The following is a 27,983-nucleotide window of genomic DNA, read 5'->3' on the forward strand; positions in this document are numbered from 1 at the left end:
CAACCACCTTGGAATCTAGACAGGCCAGGGACCCCCGGGGTCAGGGGGTCGCTGGAAATGTGTCTCCTTTGAAGTGATTGTTAATTCTTCTTGCTGTAAAGTCAATACAATGACAACACAGAGAAGAAAAGACTAAATGAACTGAGTATTCTCTAATGGATAGAGGAGTCTGTAATCTTTCATCTGAACTTAGAGCATGACAGCAGAGCTGGAGATACATGATGTTGTTTACTGACGTGTTGTTGTATTTTAAACTATTCTAAATACATTGCAACAGACTGCTGCTTACAGGTTAATGCATTAATAATTGAACACTGGTCATAAAGTAAAGGAAGTGTTTGTTATTATCAGTACTACAGATACTAAATGACACGTTACTCCTAATACCTCCTGACTTTAACGAGACTTTGACAGTAATAGACTATGGGTGCATTGTGCCACTGCTCCATTTCCACAAGTAAAGTAATTCCTCCTCTCCTTCTCCTGCTTCTCAGTTTGTGGTCATCCTCGAGAGTGTGTTAGCCAAGCTCTCCAGATATGATGAGGGAACTCTCTTCTCTTCCTTCCTATCTTTCACAGTAAGTAGCACATATACATACTTCTAACACCATCATTGTCTTCTTCCTACAACATCTTCAAGCAGATACTTACCTTCATTGTTGGAGATTTGACAACAGTGCAACTCTGATATTTCATTGCTGATTTGTTTGTGAAAACAATGCAACATGATCATTTGAATCTGTAAACATTAGATTTAGATTTGTAATAATTTGATTTTAAGTGACCATAATTCAAATATTGGTTTGAAGTTCAGAATGACGAATGAACTGAACAAGTACAATGGACATGTTGTGTATTGTAAAGTAATGTGTACATACATTGAACTTTCTTTTTGTTTACAATGGCATTTCTTGTGACACCATGCTTTTAGAACGGCCCTCAGCAGAAGCAGTCCTACTTGAACAATGCATGATCTTGTTCGTTAAATTAGCATTTTAACAAAAAATATTTCAGATTACATGTAATGATCTGTCTGGCCTCTATTTTAAAATCTTTAAAAAATAAAATCCTTTAACTAATCTTAATGCGAAATTGAATACAGTTTGACCTTTTTTTTTTTTTTCATCCTGAGCACCAAATAGCCTAACACCTCCGCTGGTTACACAGTGTTACAAAAGCCACGCTATTGAATTTGTGAGTGCACTTTTGCAGTTGAAATAACCACATGAGTCACTGTTGCCACTTCAGCGGGCACCAAACTGCAGTCCGTACAGTCTCACCACAGCAGCCTTTGTTCTGAAAGATTGTGCCACAGAGTCCTGACTGTTTCACCCTCTTCTCTCTCCTTTATATCAAGGTGAAAGCTGCCTCAAAGTACGTGGATGTACCTGTAAGTGAGACTTGTTTATTATATTTGTTTCTTTCTATATCTTTTATCTTTCTTCTGTGACTAATTTGCTTTTTCAAATATGTTTTGGAGGAAATGATATGTCCTGCATCCAATGTGTGTTTAGGATTGACTTCTAAAACTCAGTCAAGATTTAAAAAACATTTCTAAAAAGTCACGATGCTTTGAGTCGTCTAAACGGAACCATACAATCTTGCTTTAGTTGCCAGGAGTGGATATAATATGAAAACAAATAAAATAAACATTTGTCTTTAGTCAAATAAAAAGATGATATGTAAAACAAGAACTCTGTAAAGACAATCTATACAGTTTGTTGACATATGCTCATGGTTGCATTAGTAGCGGGTGTGTGTGGGGTATGAATGTTTGCAGATGAGCTAAAAAAATAAAAATTCCATCTATATAAATATTTCCCACATTATGTTGAAAGAAAAAAGATAGAAATAGAATACTGGCAAATTAGATTCCAACAAAATGTATTTGCTCATTATGATTAGTGGAATTATGGGATCACAACGGGCACGACGCCAAATCGGGCAAGGGGAGCAAAATGGGACATAAATGTAATTTAAATGAATTCAGTCGTAAACCTTTTAATCTTTAATGTAAAAGTAAACTGACAACCATAAAGAACATTTATAACTTCCCATTGGACTGTTTCAGGTGGTTTAAAGGATTAGAATGAAGTTGTTGTGTTCCTTAGGACTGCGTGTGTGTTTGTTTCTTGTGCATGCACAAATATTTGACCATGTAGAATAATAATCCAGATGGCATTGGTTATCATATTTCCACATCAAATGTCCGTGTGTTTCCTCCCCCAAATGTCCATTCATATGCATGTGGCCAGACACTGACAGGCAGCCATGCCTCGTGTCTCGCTCTCTCTGCACTACACATTGTGAGTCCATGTTGTACAACACATGCCCATACTGCTGTCAGGGTGGCGGTGGTGGGGTGTGTGTGTGTGTGTGTTTGTATGTGTATGTATTTGCGTGTGGACGCATCAGATCTGTATTAGCTGCCAACACTATGGCCGTAGCAACATGCCAAATTTCAAATGAATGCCTTGTCAGTGAATGTGACGCGCCACTGTGTACACTGGCAGGGGTCGCAGTTTCCAGCCCAGCACGCTAATTGTGTCCTTAAAGTACAAAATCAGAGTTCCACTAGTACAAAAAACACACTCATTTACACATTGTAAGTGTCATTGCAGATGTATTAACTAAGTTCTGTAGCAGGAGTTCTTTGAGTGTCTTTTTGAATCCATATGAGAGAAGAGAGAAACAAAATAATAATAATAATAATAATAATAATAATAATAATAATAATAATAATGATAATAATAATAATAATAATAATAATAATAATAATAATAATAATAATAATACATTTTATTTTATTTTATAGGCGCCTTTCATGGCACTCAAGGACACCGTACAGAATATAAGGTTAAAAACAAAAACAAAAGGTTTATTGTTTGTTATTTTATCTTGAAGATGGAAAGATATGTTGATGCAAGAAAGAGAACTAAGGTGCCAGTTACAAACACATTGTCCTCAGTGAATATTTTAGATGTCAGAATGGCAGGCCTCCTAACAATCTGCTCTCCCCATTAAACCCAACTGAGCGTCTCCAGTGCCCCCGTTCACTTTGCACATGCCCAGACTGTGAGTGTTGGTTCCCAGCCAAGCTCAACTCTCTGACAAGAGCTGACAGATGCGCCTGCCCTGTAGTCCTGAGTCTGCATCCTTCTCCTTTGTATCCAGATAATAACTTTTCACTTTTACTTTTTAAAAATCTCAGTTTGAATGTAACAAGAACAGAGACAAGTCCTTTGTCTGATGCCAATAGAAGGTCATTGGTAACTTTCACCAGTGCCGTCTCCGTGCTATGATGAACTCTAAATCCAGATTGAAAAACCTCAAATAAACTATTATTATGTAAAAAAAAAAAGCCTTTCTGGGAACCATCACCTTATCGTGGTGGAGAGGTTTGTGTGTCCCTATGAACCTGAGAGCTGTGTTGTCTGGAGCCTAGTGCTCCTTGTAGGGTCTCCCAAGGCAAATTGGTCTCAGGTGAGGGGCCAGACTAAGAATGGTTCAAAAACGACTTCATGAAAGAAAGGAAAAGGAAAGGAGAGACCCTGCCCGGAGGAAGCCCGGGGCCCCCGTCTGGAGCCAGGCCCAGAGGGAGGGCCCAACAGCGAGCGCCTGGTGGCCGGGTTTGCCACGGAGCCCGGTCGGGTACAGCCCGAAGAAGCTACGTGGTGCCTCCCATCCATCCATCCTGTGGGCCCACCACTCATGGGAAAAACCGCTGGGGTCGGGTGCGCTGTCACATGGGTGGCAGTGATGGTCAGGGACCTCGACGGACCAGACCCGGGCAGCAGAGGCTGGCTCTGGGGACGTGGAACGTCACCTCTCTGTGGGGGAAGGAGCCGGAACTAGTGCGGGAGGTGGAGCGCTACCAGTTGGATCTGGTGGGGCTTACCTCCACGCACAGTCTTGGCTCTGGAACCGTACTCCTGGATAGGGGTTGGACTCTATTCTTCTCCGGAGTTGCCCAAGGTGTGAGGCGTCGGGCCGGGGTGGGGATACTCACTAGCCCCCGGCTGAGCACCGCTATGTTGGAGTTTATCCCGGTGGTCGAGAGGGTCGCCTCCCTACGCCTTCGGGTTATGGGGGGGAAAACTCTGACTGTTGTTTGTGCCTATGCCCCAAACCGCAGTTCTGAGTATTCGGCCTTCTTGGAGACCCTGAATGGAGCCCTGCAGGGGGCTCCAGTAGGGGACTCCGTAGTCTTGCTGGGAGACTTCAACGCACACGTGGGAAACGATGGAGACACCTGGAGAGGCGTGATTGGGAGGAAGGGCCTCCCTGATCTAAACCCGAACGGTCGTTTGTTATTGGACTTCTGTGCTAGCCATGGAATGGCCATAACAAACACCATGTTCGAACATAAGGATGCTCATAAGTGCACGTGGTACCAGAGCACCCTAGGCCAAAGGTCAATGATCGATTTCGTAATCGTATCATCTGACCTGAGGCCGCACGTTTTGGACACTCGGGTGAAGAGAGGGGCGGAGCTGTCGACTGATCACCATCTGGTGGTGAGTTGGATCAAGGGGTGGGGGAAGACTCTGGACAGACCTGGTAAACCCAAACGGGTAGTGCGGGTGAACTGGGAACGTCTGGAGGAAGCCCCTGTCCTGGGGATCTTTAACTCACACCTCCGGCGGAGCTTTTCAGCCATCCCTGTGGAGGTTGGGGGCATTGAACCTGAGTGGGCGATGTTCAAAACCTCTATTGCTGAAGCTGCGGTGATGAGCTGTGGTCTCAAGGTCTTAGGTGCCTCAAGGGGCGGTAACCCTCGAACACCGTGGGGGACCCCGGTGGTCAGGGAAGCCGTCCGACTGAAGAAGGAGTCCTTCCGGGTTATGTTATCCGGGAGGACTCCGGAAACAGTTGCAGGGTATCGAAGGACTAGAAGGGCGGCAGCTTCTGCCGTATCAGAGGCAAAGCAGCGGGTGTGGGAGAAGTTCGGAGAAGCTATGGAGAAGGACTTTCGGTCGGCACCAAGGTGCTTCTGGAAAACCATCCGGCACCTCAGGAGGGGGAAGCGAGGAACCATCCAAGCTGTGTACAGCAAGGGTGGGACCCTGCTGACTTCAACTGAGAAGGTTATCGGCCGGTGGAAGGAGCACTTTGAGGAACTCCTGAATCCGACTAACACGCCCTCTATGGTTGAGGCAGAGCTGGAAGCTGATGGGGGATCATCGTCAATTTCCCTGATGGAAGTCACTGAGGTAGTCAAACAACTCCACAGTGGCAAAGCCGCAGGGGTTGATGAGATCCGTCCAGAAATGCTGAAGGCTTTGGGTGTTGAGGGGCTGTCTTGGTTGACACGCCTCGTCAACATTGCGTGGAAGTCTGGGACAGTGCCTAGGGGTTGGCAGACCGGGGTGGTGGTTCCCCTATTTAAAAGGGGGACCAGAGAGTGTGTGCCAACTACAGGGGTATCACACTTCTCAGCCTCCCTGGTAAAGTCTACTCCAAGGTACTGGAAAGGAGGGTTCGGCCGGTAGTCGAACCTCTGATTGAAGAGGAACAATGCGGATTCCGTCCTGGTCGTGGAACAACGGACCAACTCTTCACTCTCGCAAGGATCCTGGAGGGGGCCTGGGAGTACGCCCATCCGGTCTACATGTGTTTTGTGGATCTGGAGAAGGCATATGACCGGGTCCCCCGGGTGATACTGTGGGAGGTGCTGCGGGAGTATGGGGTGAGGGGGTCACTTTTGAGGGCCATCCAATCCCTGTACGCCCAAAGCGAGAGTTGTGTCCGAATACTCGGCAGTAAGTCGGACTCGTTTCCAGTGAATGTTGGCCTCCGCCAGGGCTGCGCTTTATCACCAATCCTGTTCGTGATTTTCATGGATAGGATATCGAGGCGTAGTCGTGGAGGAGAGGGGTTGCAGTTCGGTGACCTGAGGATCTCATCGCTGCTCTTTGCAGATGATGTGGTCCTTATGGCATCATCGGTCTGTGACCTTCAACAGTCACTGGATCGGTTCGCAGCCGAGTGTGAAGCGGTTGGGATGAGGATCAGCACCTCCAAATCTGAGGCCATGGCTCTCAGCAGGAAACCGGTGGATTGCCTACTCCGGGTAGGGAATGAGCCATTACCCCAAGTGAAGGAGTTTAAGTACCTCGGGGTCTTGTTTGCGAGTGACGGGACAATGGAGCGAGAGATTGGCCGGAGAATCGGAGCAGCGGGGGCGGTATTACAGTCACTTTACCGCACCGTTGTGACGAAAAGAGAGCTGAGCCAGAAGGCAAAGCTCTCAATCTACCGGTCGATCTTCGTTCCTACCCTCACCTATGGTCATGAAGGCTGGGTCATGACCGAAAGAACGAGATCACGGGTACAAGCGGCCGAAATGGGTTTTCTCAGACGGCTGGCTGGCGTCTCCCTTAGAGATAGGGTGAGAAGCTCAGCCATCCGTGAGAGACTCGGAGTAGAGCCGCTGCTCCTTTACGTTGAAAGGAGCCAGTTGAGGTGGTTCGGGCATCTAGTAAGGATGCCACCTGGGCGCCTCCCTAGGGAGGTGTTCCAGGCACGTCCAGCTGGGAGGAGACCCCGGGGAAGACCCAGGACTCGGTGGAGAGATTATATCTCCTCTCTGGCCTGGGAACGCCTCGGGATCCCCCAGTCGGAGCTGGAGGATGTGGCCCGGAGAAGGGAAGATTGGGGTTCCTTACTGGAGCTGCTGCCCCCGCGACCCGATCCCGGATAAGCGGTAGACGATGGATGGATGGATGGATATGTAAAAAATCACATAACTGTTTTGCGACTGCTTTCTCAAGGATCTTAGCGAGAAAGGGAAGGTTAGATATCGGCCTATAGTTGGCTAAAACCTCTGGATCAAGACTAGGCTTTTTAAGAAGTGGTTTTATTACAGCTACTTTAAAGGATTTTGGTACGTAGCCAGATAATAGAGACAGGTTGATCATATTTAATAATGAGGTGTTAATTAAGGGTAAAACTTCTTTAAACAGTTTAGTTGGAATCGGGTCTAAAAGACAGGTTGATGGCTTAGACGATGAGATTGTTGAAGTTAGTTGGTTAAGGTTGATTGGAGTAAAACAGTCTAGATATATTTCAGGAGTTACTAATGTTTTTAAAATTCCAACAGTTGAAGTTAAGTCATTACCAATTGAGGTCAGGAGGAGATTAATTTTGTCTCTAATAATTATAATTTTATCGTTAAAGAAGCTCATGAAGTCGTCACTACTGAGAGATATAGGAATAGAAGGCTCTGTAGAGCTGTGGCTCTCTGTCAGCCTGGCTACAGTGCTGAAAAGAAACCTGGGGTTGTTCTTATTTTCTTCTATTAAGGAAGAGTAATAAGCTGCTCTGGCATTACGGAGAGCCTTCTTATACGTTTTAAGATGATCTGACCAGACTAAACGAGATTCTTCCAATTTAGTGGAATATGATTGCGTTGACTCTGCCACAAACAATTTTTTCTTTAATATATCAACCTCCTCCAGATAATCATTCAATGCAAAACCCTATACTCAACATTTGAATGTTAATCCACTTTACCAGCATTTTAACTGGGACAGTAATTCTACAAGCATTTTTATAGTTTGTCATTGCTATTTGAAAATGTGAAAACAATGCAAACAATCAACGCTTTTACAAATACTTGTGTATTCATTTAATTACTAATCGTAATAAAACATCACATGAACTTCTTAACATCCTGTCGATTAAGGCTTAAAAAACCTTGTGTGAGACTCTCAGATGTATTCTGTATCAGCTTACTTCAGCTTTTAATTGAGACTATATGGTGTTTACATTGAGTCTGTGGTGGACAGTAACTAAGTACATTTACTCAAGTACTGTACTTACAATTTAGAAGTACTTGTACTTTACTTTAGTATTTCCATTTCCTACTTCTTTATATTGCTCCAGGGAGTCCCTGTAGTTAGTTCACTGTAAATCACTCTGGATAAGAGTGTCTGCTGAATGACCTGTAATGTACTTCTACTCCATTACATTTATTGGATAACTTTAGTTACTTCAAAGATTCACTTTCAGATTAATAATAGAACATATAATCAACAAATAATTGGACATGTATTAAATTAAGATAAACTTTATTGACCAATTGGTGATATTCACCCACTAGCTGGCAGTAAGTGAAGAACACATTCATGCGACAAGCATTATAATCCATTATTATAATGTGTATTCTGAAATGGGCCATGCAGAAGGACTACTTTTACTCTTTGTACTTTATGTATATTTTGATGCTTATACTTTTGTACTTTTACTTCATTCAAACTTTGAATGCAGGACTTTTACTTGTAACAGAGTATCTCTACACTGTGGTATAACTATTTGACTGAAGTAAAACATCTGAATACTTGGTCCACCTCTGCATTGAGTGAAATATTCAGCCCAACACTCTGCGCTTTTTATGGATACACCATTCCATCAAATAACAAGTATTCCATCTATCATATTTTGTTCTTATTCAGCGGGACATATTTGGTATCTTTGGATCTCCATCAGGAGCATTACCTGCTTGTTTAGAGGTGTCCACTTTGAAGAAAGTCATTTAACTGGTTTGTCATAGCTTTTTGCAATTAGTTGCTCCAAAATTAATATTTATATTTGTGTATGTCTTTAGCAAATTGAATTTCAGTTGAACAGGGTGACATACTTCATCAGTTGGCTGAGTAATGACATTCTCTCTGTTTTCCGTGTTCTTTGCAGAAGCCAGGGATGGACGTTGCCGACGGTTATGTGACGTTTGTTCGTCATTCCCAGGATATGCTGCGGGAGAAGGTCAACGAGGAAGTGTACATAGAGAGATTATTTGACGTGAGTAAACCACAGAAGCTTCGCCTCCATCGAAGGGAGGCTTACTAACAACACGGTTTCATTTACTCCACCTGTGATCATCCAGCAGGAGATTAAAAGTCACTCCGAGAGGAAAGTGAAACACAGTCAAATGATTACAGTCATGTGATCTCCACAATGTATATATGAGCTTTAATCTGAAGGGAGGGCAACATAGACGGAGTTTGTACTTTTGACATTGTCATACAGCTTTGAAAGTAATATCTCAATTTAATTTGATTTATTGGAATTTATGATTTAACTCTTTGATACACAAGCGATGCAAACCCCTTCTAAGGCACAACATGGGTCCAAAATGACCCGTATTAAACTATAATGTTATCTCATGTATGAGTGTTTCTTTGTTATATTTATGGAAATCTATTTATTTAATCATTTAATATTCCAAGTATTCATTAAATATCTTGTTTTTGATGACCACAAATCATTATTCATCTTTTCTTTCTTAATTTATGAACTAAAATAGTTTTTGTATTACTACATCAGGTTTACACACATGGGTCTAAAATGACCCGTGTGTGTAAAGTGTGATAACAATGAAAAAAAGAGATACTATAATAATAATAATGTTGTTAAAAATAATTATTATGGCAGTGGTTTGGACCAAACAATACATTTCATATTTGAAATCTTTATTTGTCACACTCGCACATAACATACATCATACAGCCCTGTACCCTGTGAGATATTGAATTGTTAGTGTGTCTGTAGTATAACTGTAGTGAACTGTGGTGAATGTATACAAGGAATGAAGAAAAGAAAAGAAAACTGATTTAAATAAAAACATATGGGAACAGCACAACCTGCCATCTCAGTGCATACATGCCTCACAGATGACAGTCACATGTTTGTGCTCCTTCACGGGGCTGTTGCACATTTTCAGTCTTTGGCAGCTGAGCAGATCTTCCTCTTCATTTGGTCCGCCTGTCAGGTGTCCTCCTGTAGCTGGGTGGTGGCTGCGTTTGTTTTATTTAGCCCACATCTTTCCTTTGCCCCTGTAATGTGCTTTTGGAGGTGAGGTATCACACTTTACACACACGGGTAATTTTAGACCCATGTGTGTAAACCTGATGTAGTGATAGAAAAACTATTTTAGTTCATAAATTAAGAAAGAAAAGATGAATAATGATTTGTGGTAATCAAAAACAAGATATTTAATGAATACTTGGAATATTAAATGATTACATAAATTGATTTCCAAAAATATAGCAAAGAAACACTCCATGCATGAGATCACATAGGAAACCAATACGGGTCCGTTTGGACCCATGTTGCGCATTAGAAGGGTAGTGATACAAAGTGATTTTTATTCAAAAAGTAAGAAAGTAAAAATGAAAATAACAATTTGTCATGATCAAAAACAAGTTAATTGAGGAATTCTGAATGATTAATAATTAATGATTAATATTGGTAAAGTTCCCACAGAGTAAATAGTTAAAGTAAGAGCTGGATCATAATAACCAAATGGACACATTTTATATGTTGTTTGCATATTTTAGAAATGTATTCTGGTGTATTTGGTATCTTGTATATCTGCTACAGTGAAAAACAAGTTTAAAAATGTAAATGTTGCTTTAACTACCAAACTCATTAGTACATTACTCCAGTTCTTATGTCTGGCACTCTGCAACATCTCATGCAGACTCGTGTCTTTTTGGGTCTTTGCGAGTCACTTTGTGAAGCTGACTGTACTTAAGCATCAGTGTCCTTCTCCATGGCTGACAATCTGTAATCAACTTGCAAACAGTCCCATGACACTGTTTGCCTCTATTACGTGAGATGAGGTCAAGTCACACCAAAACAATTAGTAAACCTCTAAGCCTGGCTGCTGAGCCTCCTCTGAGGTCAAACTGGAGGATTTCTCCTGAAAATGTGCTGAAACAATCACTGCAGAGGGAAGAGTTGCTCTGCTTCTCTTTTCAAAGTCAGACGTATTCCTACGCCTCCGTCCTCTCAGCACCTCGCCGTTTGCTCCATTGTGTCATGGTGTTTGTGTGCAGTTTGTGCTGATCTTGAGGGTGGATTATCCTCAGCTGCGCTCCCTCTTTCGGAGTCAGCAAACAACAGTTAATCAACTGCAAAGGGGCACAAAAGATCATTTTGTAAGATGGCTTAGCAGCCAGTAACTCAGGACTTTTTAACTCAGGACTACAAACAAGTTGTCTCTCCTTCAACAGAAGCATTAAAACTCTGCAGTTAGTGACTCGAGGATTATTCTGTGAAAAGACAGAGCTGGTATATTTGAGAGATTGCTCAATCTTTTGTCATGAAATGCAGCAGATGTGTGGGCTTCAGCGTGTAGAAATGAATTGGTTCTGGTGTGTCGACAGCTGTTGCTGCTCAGATTCTAATAGATATGTTGGATATTAGCTCTGGATGAAAGTCATGTATTTGGGCTTCCAGTCCACAGCTGGTTAGATCAAACTGAGCCAAAGCACACAGAGCAGAAAACTACACTTTTAAATATGCAATCAGATCTCGTAACAATTGACAACACAGTGCTCACCGCTTCACTCTGCTGCCAGTTCTATCACTGTCTCAGAAGTCCTTTGTTTTCGCTCCCAGATTTCAGTGTTTAGACCATCATCTCGTACAGTACTCGATCACGAGAGAGGATGTTTCAGATCTAGCTGATTTATCCCGTCTGCTAAATACTACCGTACTATGCAGTAACAGCACTGTCTGTACAGTAATCTGGAATTACTGAACAGACAATAATCTGAAATCTCCAAGTGAATAGGATAGCACAAACATGTTTTCTTCAACTCCAAATCTTGGCCAAAGTCAAGGCCTTTCCTTATATCCTCTTGTTGGACTTTTGGAATGTGCTTTATCTCGGGCTCAGACAGAAGGCAGTCTCCTCCTGTTCGCTAACCCAGAACACTTCTCAGTTGAGGTGCCATGTTTTCTTTCAGTTGTTTCTTACTTCCATTCTAATTTGATCATAAACCGAACGATTAAAAGATAACTGTTCTTATTTTTGATGGACAGCCATTGGTTCTGTCTATGGTGATAACATACTCACCATAACACAGCACCATTGCTTAAAATAAGTCTGAAGGGTCCAAAAATCATGAGCATTTAGGCGACAGGTTGACAACAAAGCCCCATCTTAGACAAGCTTGTTTTACTTCACAAACCCTCCTTTATAAATGTCCATCACATTGTCAGACTTCAATGTAGTGATGTCCCCGTGTTCATAGATGTTAAATAACTTGGTGAGTAAATGTGACCAGAATCAATAACAATGATGGCAAAACTATGTAAAAAAGACCCAATGAAATAAAGCTGAATGATCCTTTACATGATTAACAGGATCATTTAATAAATAATTGAATCCATTAGCTGCAGCTTTAATCATTTGTATTGTAACGGTTGAAGGGTTGATGAAATAGCTCAAACAGAGTGGAGAACACAGACAGGGACGAGGTTGTGTAATCCTCTGCTACTGATGTAACTGTCACCTCTTCATCCTGATTGTGTGTGCGTGTCCATCCAGACTGAGCAGAGTCGGCGTGTTTACAGTTTCATCTATCTGTCCATGCCATTGTGTTGAATTGGGGCCTTGAGGTGTAATCCGTCTCCTATCCTCTTCCTCTGTGTTGGTCCTGACAGAGGGTGACAGAGAGGTGTCCGGTGCTGGATGTTTGCTGTTTGGTGCTGCGTCTTGACCCATTGCTTTGCCATGTATCCGCTTTCCTCCACAATAGCATTTCTGCTGGGATTTGTCTCACCCCGGCTTCTCTTTGTTGTCATTCCGTATTAGTTCTCCCCGCGGCGTCTCCGAGGCCGATGAAGGTGTCTCTGGCTGCTCTCTGCAGCTCTGTTGTGCTTTTCTTGTCACTCCACCATTTCTTTTTATCTACTTCTCTCTCTTTCTTGTCTGTTTTTCCGGTGGCAATTTACAAGATGTAACATTAGTGCTGGACTCCAGGCTTAAAGGCAGAGATGTTTTTCGTTGTGATTTTTATCATTCATCCAGAATTATTTTCACCTGGATGCCTTTAGTCCTGCATTGTGTCCCATTTCCATTCTGTAAAGTCAAGAATGGACACACTATGTGCTAATGTTGGCATCCCACTGTTAATATACAATACATTATTGTACATTAGTGCACATTAAAAAAAGAACCATGGAAGTTGAGGACTACTGACCCTGGGCTGAAGTTCAGCCTATTTCACCAAAGTGCAGCAAAACAATTAAAGGCCTTTTTACAGAATTCTGTTCTGTATTGTAACTTGTCTCATACTGACGCTTGGTGAGGACCCCTTGGCATCACTTTGTAGCACACTGGGTCGCTAACTATGATGCTACACTACGGTTGCAGTAAACATGTGGTTCACGCTGTGAATTCAAACAGAAACACTTGGTTATGTTTAGGATAGGATTGTGGTTTGTGGTTTGGATCGTTTGTAAAGTGAAAGGGAAAGAATTGAACATTGTAGTTACCTGAAAGCCTGGGACGTCTGATTCTAAGAGCGTGACATAGAGTCGGAATGAGAACTGGTTGATATGGCGTAAGAAATTGGTTTAGTAATAAGGAGGATCTTGAAGCATCAGGAGCAGCAGTGTTGATACTCCTGCTTACAAATGTATGAAATAACTTGAGGATTTCAGAAATAATCTTAAAAAAATGTAAAGATGTAAGATAAACATTTGAAGATGAAAACATTGTTGAGCATTTTATCTTTTCATCTGACTGAGGATTCTCAGTGGAACCCTTTAAAAACTCCTGTTGGGTAATGAGCTACAACAACTTATTGTCACTGTAGAAGTAGTGAATAGTTCAACACAAATGTCCGTGAGGCCCCACAAATAAGAGCGTTACAGGCCATCAAAGCTAATACCCCTGTGTGTGTGTGTGTGTGTGTGTGTGTGTGTGTGTGTGTGTGTGTGTGTGTGTGTGTTGGGTTGGGGGTTGTCTTCTCCTTAAAATAAGGTCAGGATGGACTCCCCTTAATCTTAATCTTTGCTTTGTTAGGCGCCCCCCCCCCCCCACCCACACTTTCTGTGGGCTGCTGACTTCATTTATTTATCCGTTTTGTTTCCCCTGGTGACGATTACAACAATAAGGCGGATCATTACATGAAATATTATGGGCTATTGGTTTTGCTAAGGTCCTTTCCTAAAATGCAACTCCACCATATATTTGTTGTAGACATGCTTTTGGAAAGTTTGCAGTTTTGAAATAAGGTCCTCACAAATTCCATTTTAGTCACTATTGTCTATTGTCTATTTGTCTATTATTTAATCATTGGTATTTTTTAATATTTTATTATTAAAAAAGTATTTTTTAATATTTTAATATTTTATTATTTAATCATTGGGGTAAGATTTCTCTTTATTCAAAATTCATAAAAAATAAAAAAATAGAAGAAGGTATAAAGAAGAAAGAAAGAAGAGCAAAGACAAAAAAGTGCCTGGAAACAATCTTTTATTTATAATCCATTTGATTTTTCAAGACTAGAAGGACATTGTATGGTGTTGTGGTGACCCGCCAGGACACATTTCTTTATGCCACTTGACAGGATTAAAGTCTTTAAATCTTTCAACAGGCCATAATGTAGAATGAAAGAACTCCATCAAGTATCCCAATACCATAACAGTTGACTGTAAAGAGATTACATTTCAAATCACATCAACAAGTTACGTCCTTTAAGCACATTTCATTTCACACATCCCTGACAAATCTGAAGATGAACAGCAACTTGTGTTTGGTCTGGTTACAGCCAGTTGAATAGAATATAATTTGATTCTGCCTTTATACAATGTAAGGTTAAAGATCAGAGGTGGAACACAGGCTTAGTGGACACACTTTCCACGTGTCTCAAAGTAATTTGGGTTTCCTTAACATGTTTGGCTGTGATTTCTTCCAGAGACAATAAGCCTAAGGCTATATGTCATTTTAATTGGGGTTATGACATGCATTTATCTCAAGATGCCTTCTAATATCAGAGACAGTAAGCAGATTATTTCACTATGGACTCAGAAGTCTAGAGTGACAGCAGACAGGCCCATCCATGGTCTAATGCAGATAATGTTAAACAAACAACAGCGTCTTACGAAAGGAATCATAATTTAAGACGTATTAACAAGTGTTAATACTCATGTTCTGACATAGTTTGGCAGGTAGGGGGGCTTGTCGGAGCAGGACATTATTAATTTATATTTTTTGACCCACTTTTCTGACTAATCAGGGGGGGAGGGGGGTCAACTTGTTATTTTTGTTTCTTCATAAGCATAGAATGTGTTAAATCAGATTTACTTTATGTTATTTTACTAACTGCAATCGTGACCAGCAATCCAATCATATAAATGTTTTAATATTACATGTTCTGCTGTAGTGAAGGCAGGTGTCTGTGGCATTAGGATTACACTTGGTTGGAAATGCTCTTATTTTCTGACCTGTGGCTGCCTCAGGTCAGGTCCACATTAACCCTTAGGAGTCGATCACCACGCCGGTGTGATCAGATCACGTGACCTGTTCAAGCCGACGCCGCATAAAAACAACAGTCCGGCCAACATTGCCGGCTGCTTCTGTCCAAAGTACTGGCTTGAAACTCTCTTCATGCAAATAGACCCAGTGAAAACGGAGACACAATGATATAAAGTTGATACAAAAATATTTATGCAAATGTAGCATGTGCCCACTCAGCGTGGCATCCCGCTTATTCTGCACCCCACGCCGACTAACCTGTTACTTTGTCTTTTCACTTTCTCTTCCCGTTTTACTCTTCCTCTCTGCCTGGACAATATTAACTTTTTTGCAAGTAAACTGCAGACCTGGCAACACGGGTGGTGGATCCCATTTTTAAAATAGGGGACCAGAGCATGTGTTCTTACTATCAAGGTTATAAAATTGCTCGATGTCAGTGAACCAGCTTTTCATTCTTGCTGAGATGCCTTTGGACATGGAAGCTTGCCCAGGAAGTCTAAGTGTGCTTTGTTACCACGTCCCCTGGTGTATGTTGTTGGGGTTCTGCGGAGTACCTGAGCAGTCACTACGAGCCATTCCCTCCTCATATACAGTAACTATGGGAGAGCAATCGAGAGCATTGTCTGCATTGTCGACAGCAAATAATGCACTTGCTCAGTGTTCATGGAGCTCCACCATGCAGGGTTGTGCCTTGTTGCCAGTTCTGTTTGTGATTTCCATTCACAGGATCTCTACACACAGCCTAAGTCAGAGTAAAGGAGATCCATCCTACCGTCTCTCTTGTTCACAAGTGACGGTAGGATGGAACACATGATTGACGGGTTGGTGTGACATGCACAGCCATACTGCACGGGCCTGTTGTAGTGAAGAGGGAGCCAGGCCTGAAGGCGAAGCTCTCAATTAATTAGTTGGTCTACTGTACACAAGTGCCAAGTTTTTCTTTTGCAGAGTGTCTTTGGGGTGAGAGACAGGATGGAGAGCAAAGGCATCTAGGAAGCCAGACAGCATGAGGTGGTTTATGCATCGTATGAAGCTGCCTTAACATGATAGGAAATGTTCTCTGCACAAAGTAGGGCTGGTTTTAGTTTTGTGTCAATGGTAACCTCCCTTGCTTGCCTGTGCTGTTTCAAACAGCTGTTATCTCATTGGTTGCCATTTGAAAGGTTGGCAGCAATCGAAGTCAAAGTTGTGAGTGGTGCGCCTCACCAAGGGCAAAACGCTCTCGCCATAGTTTTACCACTGATAATGTGAACTCTGCTTAAGGCTGCCTCTTGAACGCCTTCCTTTAGATTCTGGTCACATCTGACTAGTTGGAAACCCAGAGGCAGATGCAGAACACACTGGAGGGATTACATATCCCATCTGAACAGGGGATGCCTTGTGATCCCCAGGAAGAGCTGCAGGATGTATGTGGTACCATGCTTAGCCTTATGCCACCATAACTCAAGCCCAGATAATTGGCAGGATATGGATTGATGGCTGGAAGGTCTTAATTCAGCTGTCTAGCAGTTCCTGTTACAGGTAGCATTCATGTGCTTCAGTCACATTAGTAATCAATACTTTATACTGCTGACAACAGAAAGACATGTCAATGACAACAACTTTTAAGTGGTGTACTAAAATACAAAATAACGAATTCCATAAAGTCAAAGCTTCAAACTCTCAAGGCCAAATGGAGTAACCGGCAATAACTTTCTAACCGGAAGTTCTAACTCACAATTTACAGAAATTAAACATTTATCAATGATGTCAGAAAATGAACTCACAATTTTTGCATCTAGTGTTAGTTTTTTAATTATGACCTCCGCCAAGCAGGTTATGTTTCGGCATTTGTTTTCAACAGGATTACGGAAAAACTGCTGGCCTGATTTTTAATGAACTTGTTGTGAAGGTGAAGCATGGGCCAAGGAAGAACCCATAACAACATTTCAAATGGATCCGAATCACGTGTGCAAATACAAATATTATTTGCACTTACGTAAAAGGCCCTTCTAGTTATTAGTGGACTCAACATTCTTGCCCCCAGAGGTCTGTGTTTGGTGCTACATATACAGTATGTTGTCAAGTTGTAAAGATGGTTTCTTTATTTGCTTAATAATAATAATAATAATAATAATAATACATTTTATTTGTAAAGCGCCTTTCAAAGCTAAAAGCAATCTCAAGGCGCTTGTGTTTTGACTATTTGCACCTGTTGTATTAAGTGTCAGAGCATTACAATCTCTTGGCCATACACATGCGTTGAAAATAACTTGTTGTTTGTTAGGTATGAGATGTGTGTGTGTGTTAGGGGAATAGCGAAAAATTAATTTGGTCCCCCCCCTCTGTGGTTTAGTTCTTGAAAGAGTGGCTAAAGAGCCCCGGATTAAGACAGATGTGCTTAAATGATACTGAAGGGGGATTTAGCACTGCACAGCCTGGGGATCATTGATTAAAAAAAGCCATGTCTTTAGTCTGAGCCAAATCCAGCCGTGTACTGATATACCCCAGCTTCCTGCTCCATGTCACTCCCCCCGTACTCAGCACAGGCAACCAACATGCCAGCCAGGTTGGGGGGAAAGAAAGGAGTGCAGGAAGAAAGAGGAAGACAGTGGTGGTGTTGTCGAGCCAGTGAGTTTTGGAGCCACCTCCCCCTTTCCCCTTCCTCCCCACTGGGGCTGAAGTTGCAGATACTGGGATTACACAGGTCAATTATACACTTAATCTGCCTTTGCCCGGAGGGGATTAGGAGTGTGGCTCATTGATTGATTTGAAGTATTTCCGTTGACCTTGGGTAGTTATCAGATTCACAGGCGTGGTGAAATTGCACTTCTGTGTGACGAAAGTTAAAGCGCTTTTTAATCGCTGCTGCTCCTCCCGTCTCGCTCTGCTTACCAACTGCTGGACGGCTGTGACAGAGCGGAGCAAGGTCAGGGGGCAGGTTGAGCTGCAGATTGAGGGATTTGAGATTGTTGTCATCGCCACAGTTGTACTTTGGTCACGGCGGGTGGGTTTGTGGACGGGTGGGTGCGGGGTGGTGTTACGGTGAACAGACAGGGACAGAGAATGCCAGCAGACTACCGGGTTATGGAGCTGCCGTCATACCACTTGACTGTCCGGAGACGTTTCACCACTTTGCCGGCGTCGGTCATGAACTGCCAGCCCCACTGCCGTGCCAAGTGAACAATGTAATCAACACTGAGCTCAGGCAACACGCAAACTTAACTCCTGCAGCCTGTCGGACGTCTTTATTCCTCTCAAATCACTTGTATTCCTTTTTGTAACATTTCTGTGAGGATAGAAAAATCAGTACCATCATAAAAAAAGTGAAAAATACTATTCAAAACATTTGAGAAAAAACTGAGAACATGGAATCACAATTGACATGACTACAAGGTAATGAGTAAACATGTGATAATAGGAAGTTGGAGTAATTTATGATGAAATCATCTGTTTCATCAAGTATTTGGATCAAAACAGATCATCGTTTTTTAGGGCTGTGTGACCTGGTGGAAACCACTGGGAGGATATTTATAAGAATCTTATATCAAGACTGATACTGATTGTAAAATGACATAAAGAATACAATCATATAAAGATACATTCCCACTGTAGGCCCAAAGTGCAATGATATATGACATTCATAGATAATTAATGATACATTGGACTTCTGATCTGATTATTTTCTCACATTTGTTCTCACTGATACCCAAAAATAAAACGTATAATAAATAAATAAATTATAGCGACCGTTTATCTCTGCAATGTTTTACTGTAGGATTGCCTTTTTCCAGATCAGTGTGCTATTTCTGAGAGACAATGACCAGATGTCCTTTACCCTTCATCTACAACAATATGACTGCAATACTGCAGCGATGTCCTCTTGTTGTTTTTCATGCCAGTCAGTAATCTCTTTTAGGTTTAAGTAAAATATCTGTAAAAGGATTACACAACCAATAGGGAGGAAAATAAAGGCCGTAGTCGTAGGTCACAATAATAAAGAAAAAGGCCAGCCAAGCAGGATAGGTTAGATTGACTGTGTGACTGTTCAAAACATGCTCTGAAAAGGTTTCACTTCCGTTTAATGAAGTCTGTAAGCAGCTTAAAGTCCTTAATAATTACTGAGCGAGAGCATTTTGTTTCCCGGCTTCGTTCCTTTCGGGCCTAAATCCTCTGTGAGCATTCCCAGGAGGAAACAGCAAAGGACACTAGGGCCACAATCATTCAGAAAGGAGCGAAATACAAGTTTAATGGAGGCTTCTCCTTTGTCTATTTCTGCTGGTGTATTGATCCGGGCCAGCAGGGTGAATTGATCGAGGACATACATGTCATCTCTCAGGTCTCTATCACCCTTTTACAGCCCCCTTCTATCCCTCTTTCCTTCTGCCTTGTTAAAAAGGGAGGTATGGTGGCATTTGTTTGATTAACTTGTCTGACAAAAGTGACAGCTGCTCACGGGTGTATGTGGATGAGTGGCCCAGCGCCGCTCCCTCTTTGTACATCTGTCAGAGCCGGAGCAGGGCGAGCAGGGTGAAAGGAGACAAATTGGACCCAAAAAGAAGGCCATTCACCTTCCCCAGACCCCCCTCTGCCACTCCACCCCTCTTTCCCATTCAGGTGCTCGGCGGGACCCTCAAGTGCTTGCTGGCTTATTCCATTTTCACTCCCCCTATAGAGTTCCCTGAGCCCACAAGTGTTTTAGCCCTCTTTTTCCTTCCCTCAATCCACCCCTAAGCGGCTCTTTGTAAGTAGAATGGCTCACTTTTCTCAGGGCCTGAAGCCGGCGGCTTTTTTCTTTTTTTATTGTCCACCACAGAGCTTTTCTGTTGCTCATTGTATGTTTACTCAATGACTGGTCGCTGACTGTAATTCCAACTGTTTAGTTCCTCACAACATGGCCCCCAACCCCCTCCACCCACCACCCCAAATATACACCCATCCCTTCTACAAACCACCATGTTTTTGTAAAGTTGCTCCTTATTTAATCTCTCTTGTCCGTTGAACTGACACTTGCGGGTAGAAGGAGATGGGTGTTTTGTAAGAGACCCAGATTGGCGGACTGAAAAGAAATACCAGACCTGAGATAAACATTTACCTTTCGCCTGTGATGCTACACCCGGGGTTGATTGCCATCCTGTTCCTCAGCACTCTTTTCTTAACCAGCTGCACGTTTTGTTGCCGTCCCAGCTGTGCTCAGACTCTGGTCAATGGTCAGCCGGGGTTTGCCTTTTGTGTCACCAGCACAATCAAAACAGTTTGAGACTTGTGAGCTTTTTGAGCCCAAAACTTTACTTTAGTCTTACTTTCAGAGCACTTCTGCTCCTTCCATCTCCTTTAACTTACCCAATTTCTTTAATGACAAGAGATGGACAGAAAGAGGGACAGAGAGGGGGACAGAAAGAGGGAGAGAGAGTCAGATAATGACTATCTAGTACAAGATGCTGAGCCCCATTGAACCTCTATGAAAAGCCCCTTTCTTGTCTGTCCACACTGAGGCAGATACATTTGCAAGCATAGTTATATGTCCCTTCACATCAACACACCAATGACCACAAAAGAAAATGGTCAAAGAAAGGAACAAAGTTTTGTATGATTATCCTAATTCCAAAACTGACAATCGGACACATAAGCTCACTTTTTGCAGCGGTCGACCAGATATACGGAGCTGTGAAAGTGCCAGCCAAGAGCAGACTCTGATAGCAAACCTTTCACCCTGCCTTTGAGTGTGGTCAGAAAAGGATATATGATGTTTGCCTTTACACGAGTCAGACTAAATGTCATACAACCAAGTCCATGTGAAGCAAACTGAGGCCTTAATGCAACTATACTGTAAGAAATAGGAAAACATCCTAACTGCATTCTTATAGTTCAGCTGAAACTCAAATGAGTTCAGTTGTGTGTAGGATTCTCCTGGTGTTGTGTTAATGTTTTTAGTTGGCAAACACAATGTGCTCTGCAGCTATCATTTGGGTTTACAGTAGACTGTGCCTGAAGGGTCTCAGCCAGACAATGGTCTACTCTGTTTTCTGTGATCTTTTGTGAAATCTTTCTGTTTCAGTCATCTGATTAGGGATCTTAAATGCTGCTGACATAGTTGTCTATAGCCATGAATGACATGTTTAACAAGGTTGAAGACACGTTTGCTTAATCCTAAAATCTTAACATTTAAACTCTGCAGGGGCACTGTCAAATTCTAGGCTATTGAATATGGAATATAAATCTATATTCAGTCTAATAAATGATGCCATTGTTGAGACAATGTATTAGCGAATCTACAGTGTTGATTAGATGGATATTGAAGCGAGCAATATGGAAGGTTTCATGTCTGAAAAGAGCTTTATTCTCTATTTCATATATATATATATGCATATACTTTTTTTGAAAGTTTTCGGGGTTGATATGCCAGCTAAATGTAGATCGAAGGTCAGGGAAGAAAGATGCATTTTCACATTTGCCCACATTAGTGTTGCTGTGGCCTCAGGGATGACATCATCCAGTGCAAGATGCTGAGCCCCTTTAGCCTCCAGTGAAAAGCTCTAGTTGTGCTCTGAGGGTCAAGCTTAGTCCTGCTGTTGGGTGACAAGGTGAGCAAGGAGCTGGAGGGATGGGGGCCTAGTGGTGTTGGTACTAAGATTGGGGTTGAGAGGGGGGCTCCCGACCTACTGTGTGGGTTACTATGGTAATTGATTGTCGTCGTCAATAGGCCCTCTCTGCTGAGCTGGTGAGCAAGACTAGAATAGGTCAGCGGTGGGCTCAGAAAAGCAGAGCAGGTAGGATTAGACAAGCTTTTGTCCAAAATGCAGAATGTCTTGCAGTCAGATTTAAAGCCCCCCCCCCACCCACACCAACCTCACATTTATTTCCTTGTCTCTGTCTGTATTCATATATGGGCTATGTGTCTGTACCAGTGTAAGCATGTGTGTTTGAAAGAAAAAGTAGTGTTGCTTTATGCCACTCAGCGGCCTTCCTTCTCCGTCACAAGGAAGCCTGCCACTTGACATTAGTGTTGCCGCACCAGCAATCATCATTCCATGCCTCCTGCTAATTGCAGACACAGCTGGGTCTCAGCAGGACATGCTCTCTCTCTCTCTCTCTCTCTCTCTCTCTCTCTCTCTCTCTCTCACTCACTCACTCACTGTCTCTCTCACTCTCTCTCTCTCTCCCTCTCTCTCTCTCTCTGTCTCTCTCTCTGTCTCTGTCTCTCACTCTCTCTCCCTCTCTCTCCCTCTCTATCTCTCTGTCTCTCCCTCCCTCTCAAGCTCTCTCTCTCTCTCTCTCTCTCTCTCTCTCTCTCTCTCTCTCTCTCTCTCTCTCTCTCCCTCTCTCTCTCTCTCTCCCTCTCTCTCACTCTCTCTCATGAAGAATTGAATTGGAATATGGGTACTTTTATTTGTTTTGCATTCATTTGAACATGTATATATCTATACATGGTACAGCCAAACACTTCACTAAGGTGTTAAAGTGCTCTCTGGAGGGAGTAAACCATTCAAGGAGATGATGAGGCATCGGTTTCTTTTAACAACATTCTTTTTTGGCAAACTCGGTGGTTCTTATGAAAATCAAATCCCGTCCGGATTGACTTTGGATTGACATTAGCCTTAAACTCTCCTGTGCCCCCCATAGGAAGGCTTCTGTCTTTCTCTTTTGTCTTTGTCCTGCTGAATGTCCAAGACTATTACAGACCATATCGTGTTATTTCACCATGGTTAAAATCCCGCCCAATTACAAAGGAACACTGAATGTGTCATTCCCCAACCTTACTTATAATGTTAATCCCATGTATGTTGTAAAATTATAACATAATTGCCTTCTTTTTATGTCTAAACCTAAGAATCTGTCCAAACATTCAATGTCAACTTTCAGTACTTCCACTTCTACATTTCTAAACGTTTGTGAAGACTTTCATAAGCCCCTTTCATACGTTCACTGCAACTTGAAGATTACCAGGAAGAGCTGTATGTGAGAACGCAAACGTCTGAATCATTCGGACATTCTACCCTGCCAGCTCCCTAGTACTAAGTACGTGTAAAGTCCGGTTAAACCCATGAGTGGCTCTATTCTATTCTGTAGCATTCACAGCAAGCAAGTGCGCTTCCCAGATCCCAGTCCTGCAGTCAGCATGTCGAAGTGTCCTTAGGCAAGATACTGAACCCCAATTTGCTCCCGATGACCAACGTTGTGTGAGTGTATGTGAATGGTGTGTGAGTGTGTGTGAATGGTTACACTACTGACGAGCTGATGTGCACCTTGTATGGAGCCGCTGACTCTGTATGAATGTGTGTGAATGCTGACATGTGTTGTAAATAACTTTGAGTGATCGCAAAGATTGGAAAAGCGCTTTATAAATGCAGTCCATTTACCATTTACCATTTATTTCCAGTACGTGAGAACGCTTCAGACACGGACAATCTCCAGTTGTGTGCAGTATGTGTGAAAAGGAAACTCCGGACAATGTCCAGACCTGATTCTCATTACATTAACCGGAGTTCATATAAGAAAATGGCTTTGGACTGTTTTTACTTAACCTTAAACTGTAATATTAAACTTTTCAACTAACCATTAGCCAAACCAAAACCTTCATCCTTCCAAATTCTAATCAAAACCCTAAATATGAATCAAAACTGTAGCTATGCACTCGAAGAAGTGTGGCGCAGTAAAATATCAATGTGGTTTTTCGATGTAGACTATTTTTGCTCATTAAATATTTTCAGGTGCGAATGTAATATCTCTTTTGTTAGTTAGTTTTTGTGCAATCAGAAATTTTGTAATATGTTACAGGGCTCACACAAAACACACAAATATTGTAAACTAGGAAAATAAACTACATTCTGAGTTATGTTGTCTTAATTAAAACAGACAACAACAACAAAGTAAACACAACTAAATAAACAAAATAATAATTCAAATCAGTAAGTATCTGAACAAACCACAGACTGACCGAGCATTCAATGCAAACTTTCAGTACTTCAGTTCTCTCCTGGCATAATGTTCAACAAGTGTTATGGTTTGTTACTTAGCCCTACATTTTAAAAGCACACACTCATGCGTGACACACACAGGAGCAGCAGCAGAGGCAGAAAGAGGCAGAGTCCCAGGTTGCTTGTAATCCCTGTGTACCCCCTGTGGTGAGGCTCCTCCTCAGACCCAACATTCCTGGCTCTCAGCAGCACAAAAGCTCCTGAGCGGCCCCACAAAAGAGGGCCTCTGACCTAACAAATCAGTTGGCTTTTTGGGGGTTTTGTGTGTGTGTGTGTGTGTGTGTGCGTGTGTTAATAAGCATGTATTATTAGCCCCTTTCACTCACATGCACTTAAATCACATGTTACCTTTAATCAAGAGCACAGACTTCAATTTTAGAGCATGCAGAAGTACCCATGTCTTCATTATCACATTTTTAAAACATCACCTCAAAACTTTGCTATCACACCCGAATACAAACTACTCCTGCTCATAACTGTATGTTTGCACTCAGATAGGCTCTTGCTTGTGCAGACTTCCTCTGCTCCTACTTGAACCCTTCTACTTGCTTTTAAGCTTATTCTGTAAACTTCTGCTCTCTCTCTCTTGAATTTTTGCGTAATCCAAGGGGGGGCTTGTTTTTGACCTCAGCACACCATGGGTGGTTGCCTTGTGTCCGCCCTCCCTCCAGGGATTTATTTCAATGTAGTCCACTTCTATTTGTGATCTATTTAAATGCACTAGACAAGAAAACTGTATTCTTTATCAAAAAGTGGGTGGGCATTTTCTTTCTATTACAAGAGATTAGCATTTGTTTTTATTCATCTATAAAGGACTACTCCAAAATTGTCCTTATATTTGACATCATTCATTGGCTAGAGAGTTGGAACACATCACAACACAGCACTGTAACTGCTCGTGCTGCAGGTACCTAGAGTTAACACTGATCTGTTGTGTGTGGAATGTTGGAAGTGAAAGTTTCCCGATTGCTCTTTATTACATTACAGTTCATTTAGCTGACGCTTTTGTCCAAAGCGACTTACAAAAAGTGCACAGGTTACAACACATGCTGACACTTAAGACATGTAAGTTACATCCTCGCTATATATTTGAAGAATACATTGTATACCACCGCCAATGCCACGCACGTAATACAACGCACGGAAAGAAAACATGTTACAAGTTACTCCTTGAATATTTTTCAATACTCAATAGTTTTTCAAATGTAATTACTGCAAAAGACATTGTCATGAATTCAGGCCAGAGTAGTAGTTTACTGTACAAAATCATAAAATATGTGTGCCAGCAAACCATTTGACCAATTTTAAAGTTAAAAACTTGCAGCAAAATGAGTAAGACATAGCCATTCAAAAATAAAATCAACTCGGTGGAGGGGAATTAGCGAGTGAGAGGGAGTGAGAGGGAGTGAGAGGGAGTGGAAATGAGCGAACAAAGCGAGCGAACAAGATACATTTGCAAATAGTTCCATTGCAGTTATCTTCTAAAGCAGAGAAAAACCCTGTGTGTCACAGCAGTAAAAATTAGGAAACAGATGAAGAACGCACCTGTGTTGTTGTTTCCTCAGGAGTACCAACAGAGCCTCAAACACGTCTGTAATTTGGTAATCTATTATCAAAGTCCTGTGCCTCATCTTAATGGTTTGTTGCATGTGAAACGCTTGGAATGGACTTTTGGTTCTGCCTTAGTTCCTGTGGCTCCTTACCACCTGGAACTAACTGTCCAAAGGGTTCATTAGTACAGTATGCATGTAGGGCTCAGCTTTATTCTGCCCACATCAAAAAAGGGCAATGTCTCTATTTGGATGCACATTTCTGCTTGCCATTCTTCACAGTACTCTCTTAATGAAATGTAAGTTGTCTGCTAAAATGGCCACATTGTAAAACTTGAGGCCACAAGCTGTATATGTTGTTTTCCATTCAAAGTAAAAAGGCCAATTCCCTCTCATTAGACTACACAGCAAATATATGCAAAAGGGTCATAAAAGAGGTGAGTAGGTGGATGGGGAAGGGAAGAAGGAGAGGTGTGCATCATCAAATCCTGCTGGTGGCAGGCCCCCCCTGCCAAGCGCCATGTGAATACTTGGGTGTGAACCCTGGCTTCAAGGCGAGGTTTGTGAGTGTGTGTGTGGCGGTGTGTGGGGGGTTTTACTGGGTTGGGTGGGTTGGTGTCAGATGGGGGCAGGAGGTTGCTCTGTCTCCCAACTCTCGCTTGAAGAGGGATGAACCGGCAGATGTATATGTGTGTAGGTGGGTAGTGTGTGTGTTGTGTTGTGCGTGGCGTGCATGTCGCCTGTGTATAGGTAGGGGTTAATCATCATGTCGCGAGGTGACAAAACACACACAAATGCACACCCACAGATAACCCAGTTGAAGGAATGGATGCCCTTCCTTCAGATGGAACTCGTTAGAATGTCACAGATTTGATCCCTGTTGGGTTATGGCATTATGTATTCAGAGCCATATTACGCTTGTTTTGGCTGTCAACAAGCGCTAGCCCCCTGCTGATCCCCATGCAGCCTTAAAAAGAGAGCTTGGGTGAATTTTTCTGTTCTGATGATTTTGTTTTGTCAGTCCCTGCCAAGAGGAACAAAGCAAGAGGGACCATAACTGTTCATTTGACAAGCTCAACAAACGTCAAAGTAGCTTTCAACTTTATCAACATTTGGACGCCCTGAAGGGCTGTCACATTGTCTAAGGGTTTGAGGTGAAACTGTGGCCATTTTGAGGTAAAAAGAGTTTGAATAGCTCGATAGTTCCATGTCAGAGAAGGTGAAAAGGTTGCTGCACAAATGGTGTACATAATACCATTTGGAGGGAAACTATGATGAAGTCAGGGCAGAAGAAACAACCAGCCTCCTTGTTTGGAATAAAAGCGGATCCGAATAAGAAACTAAATACAATTATCAGAAAACCCAAGAAATATAATTACACATGTTGAGGTAAAACAGTGTAGATGGAGGCAAATAAAGTAAAAATCATACAGAGATGAAACAATTTTAAGTGACAGAAGGTCTTGAGACTGAATTGATGCAGTCAATTGTTCCGTAGGAAGGCAAAAGACAAGACAACAATTCAGGAAAAAGGTTTTAGAAGAGAAAATGATAATTCCAGATAAAGGTTGTGGAAAGTAATATTGAATGTGGTTTGAACTTGTGATTTGAACCATTTCAAGGTCTCTTTTGTCATTCTTCACACAACTACTGTTGTCATTTTCTTTATCTACAAATAAGGGCAACACTCTAGATGCTTTCGAGGAATGGAAACATGTATGCAGTTATTCCCACGTTTGAACATTTGGAAAATCAGCAAACTCTTTTGCCTTCAGATTTGGTCAAATGACTAATGATACAAACTAGATTATACTGAATGGTTGATTGACCCATTTTTGATCAATTCAAGATGGAGCCCTGTTTTGTTTACAATTGAAACACATTTTGAATGTGCAACGCCTCTGACTGGCTTCTTCTCCATAGCAACAGCAGCCGAGGCTCATAGGTGTTGTAGTATTTAGAGCCATACCAAAATGATGGAGAAAACTTGATTTCTCACAAAAAGCTGGTTGTCGTAACATGAAGCTACAGGATCATAACATTATCCCGGAGAGTCTCATGTTTCCATGTAAGGGAACATTAATTAAGTGACATTAAAAAAGGAATACAAAATGGGGAGAAACCCTTCTGGAACCAGCGGCCCCTCCTTTGTAATTTATATAGGAAAGCCATAGGGAGACTTCAGGGGATCCTTAAGAT

General features: G+C 42.1%; 1 protein-coding gene across 9 annotated transcripts in view; it reads left to right on the forward strand.

Moving 5' to 3' along the window:
• Positions 1 to 27,983, forward strand: part of cadpsa (Ca2+-dependent activator protein for secretion a) — a 161,728-nt gene that overhangs the window by 122,617 nt on the left and 11,128 nt on the right. For all 9 annotated transcript variants that reach the window (XM_029431327.1, XM_029431329.1, XM_029431328.1 and 6 more), the window contains 3 exons: positions 495 to 578; positions 1,358 to 1,390; positions 8,695 to 8,802. In XM_029431327.1, the coding sequence (XP_029287187.1) occupies positions 495 to 578; positions 1,358 to 1,390; positions 8,695 to 8,802 (225 nt within the window). The remainder of the gene's footprint in view (positions 1 to 494; positions 579 to 1,357; positions 1,391 to 8,694; positions 8,803 to 27,983) is intronic.

Source organism: Cottoperca gobio, chromosome 5, assembly GCF_900634415.1.
Source record: "Cottoperca gobio chromosome 5, fCotGob3.1, whole genome shotgun sequence".
Classification (NCBI taxonomy): domain Eukaryota; kingdom Metazoa; phylum Chordata; class Actinopteri; order Perciformes; family Bovichtidae; genus Cottoperca; species Cottoperca gobio.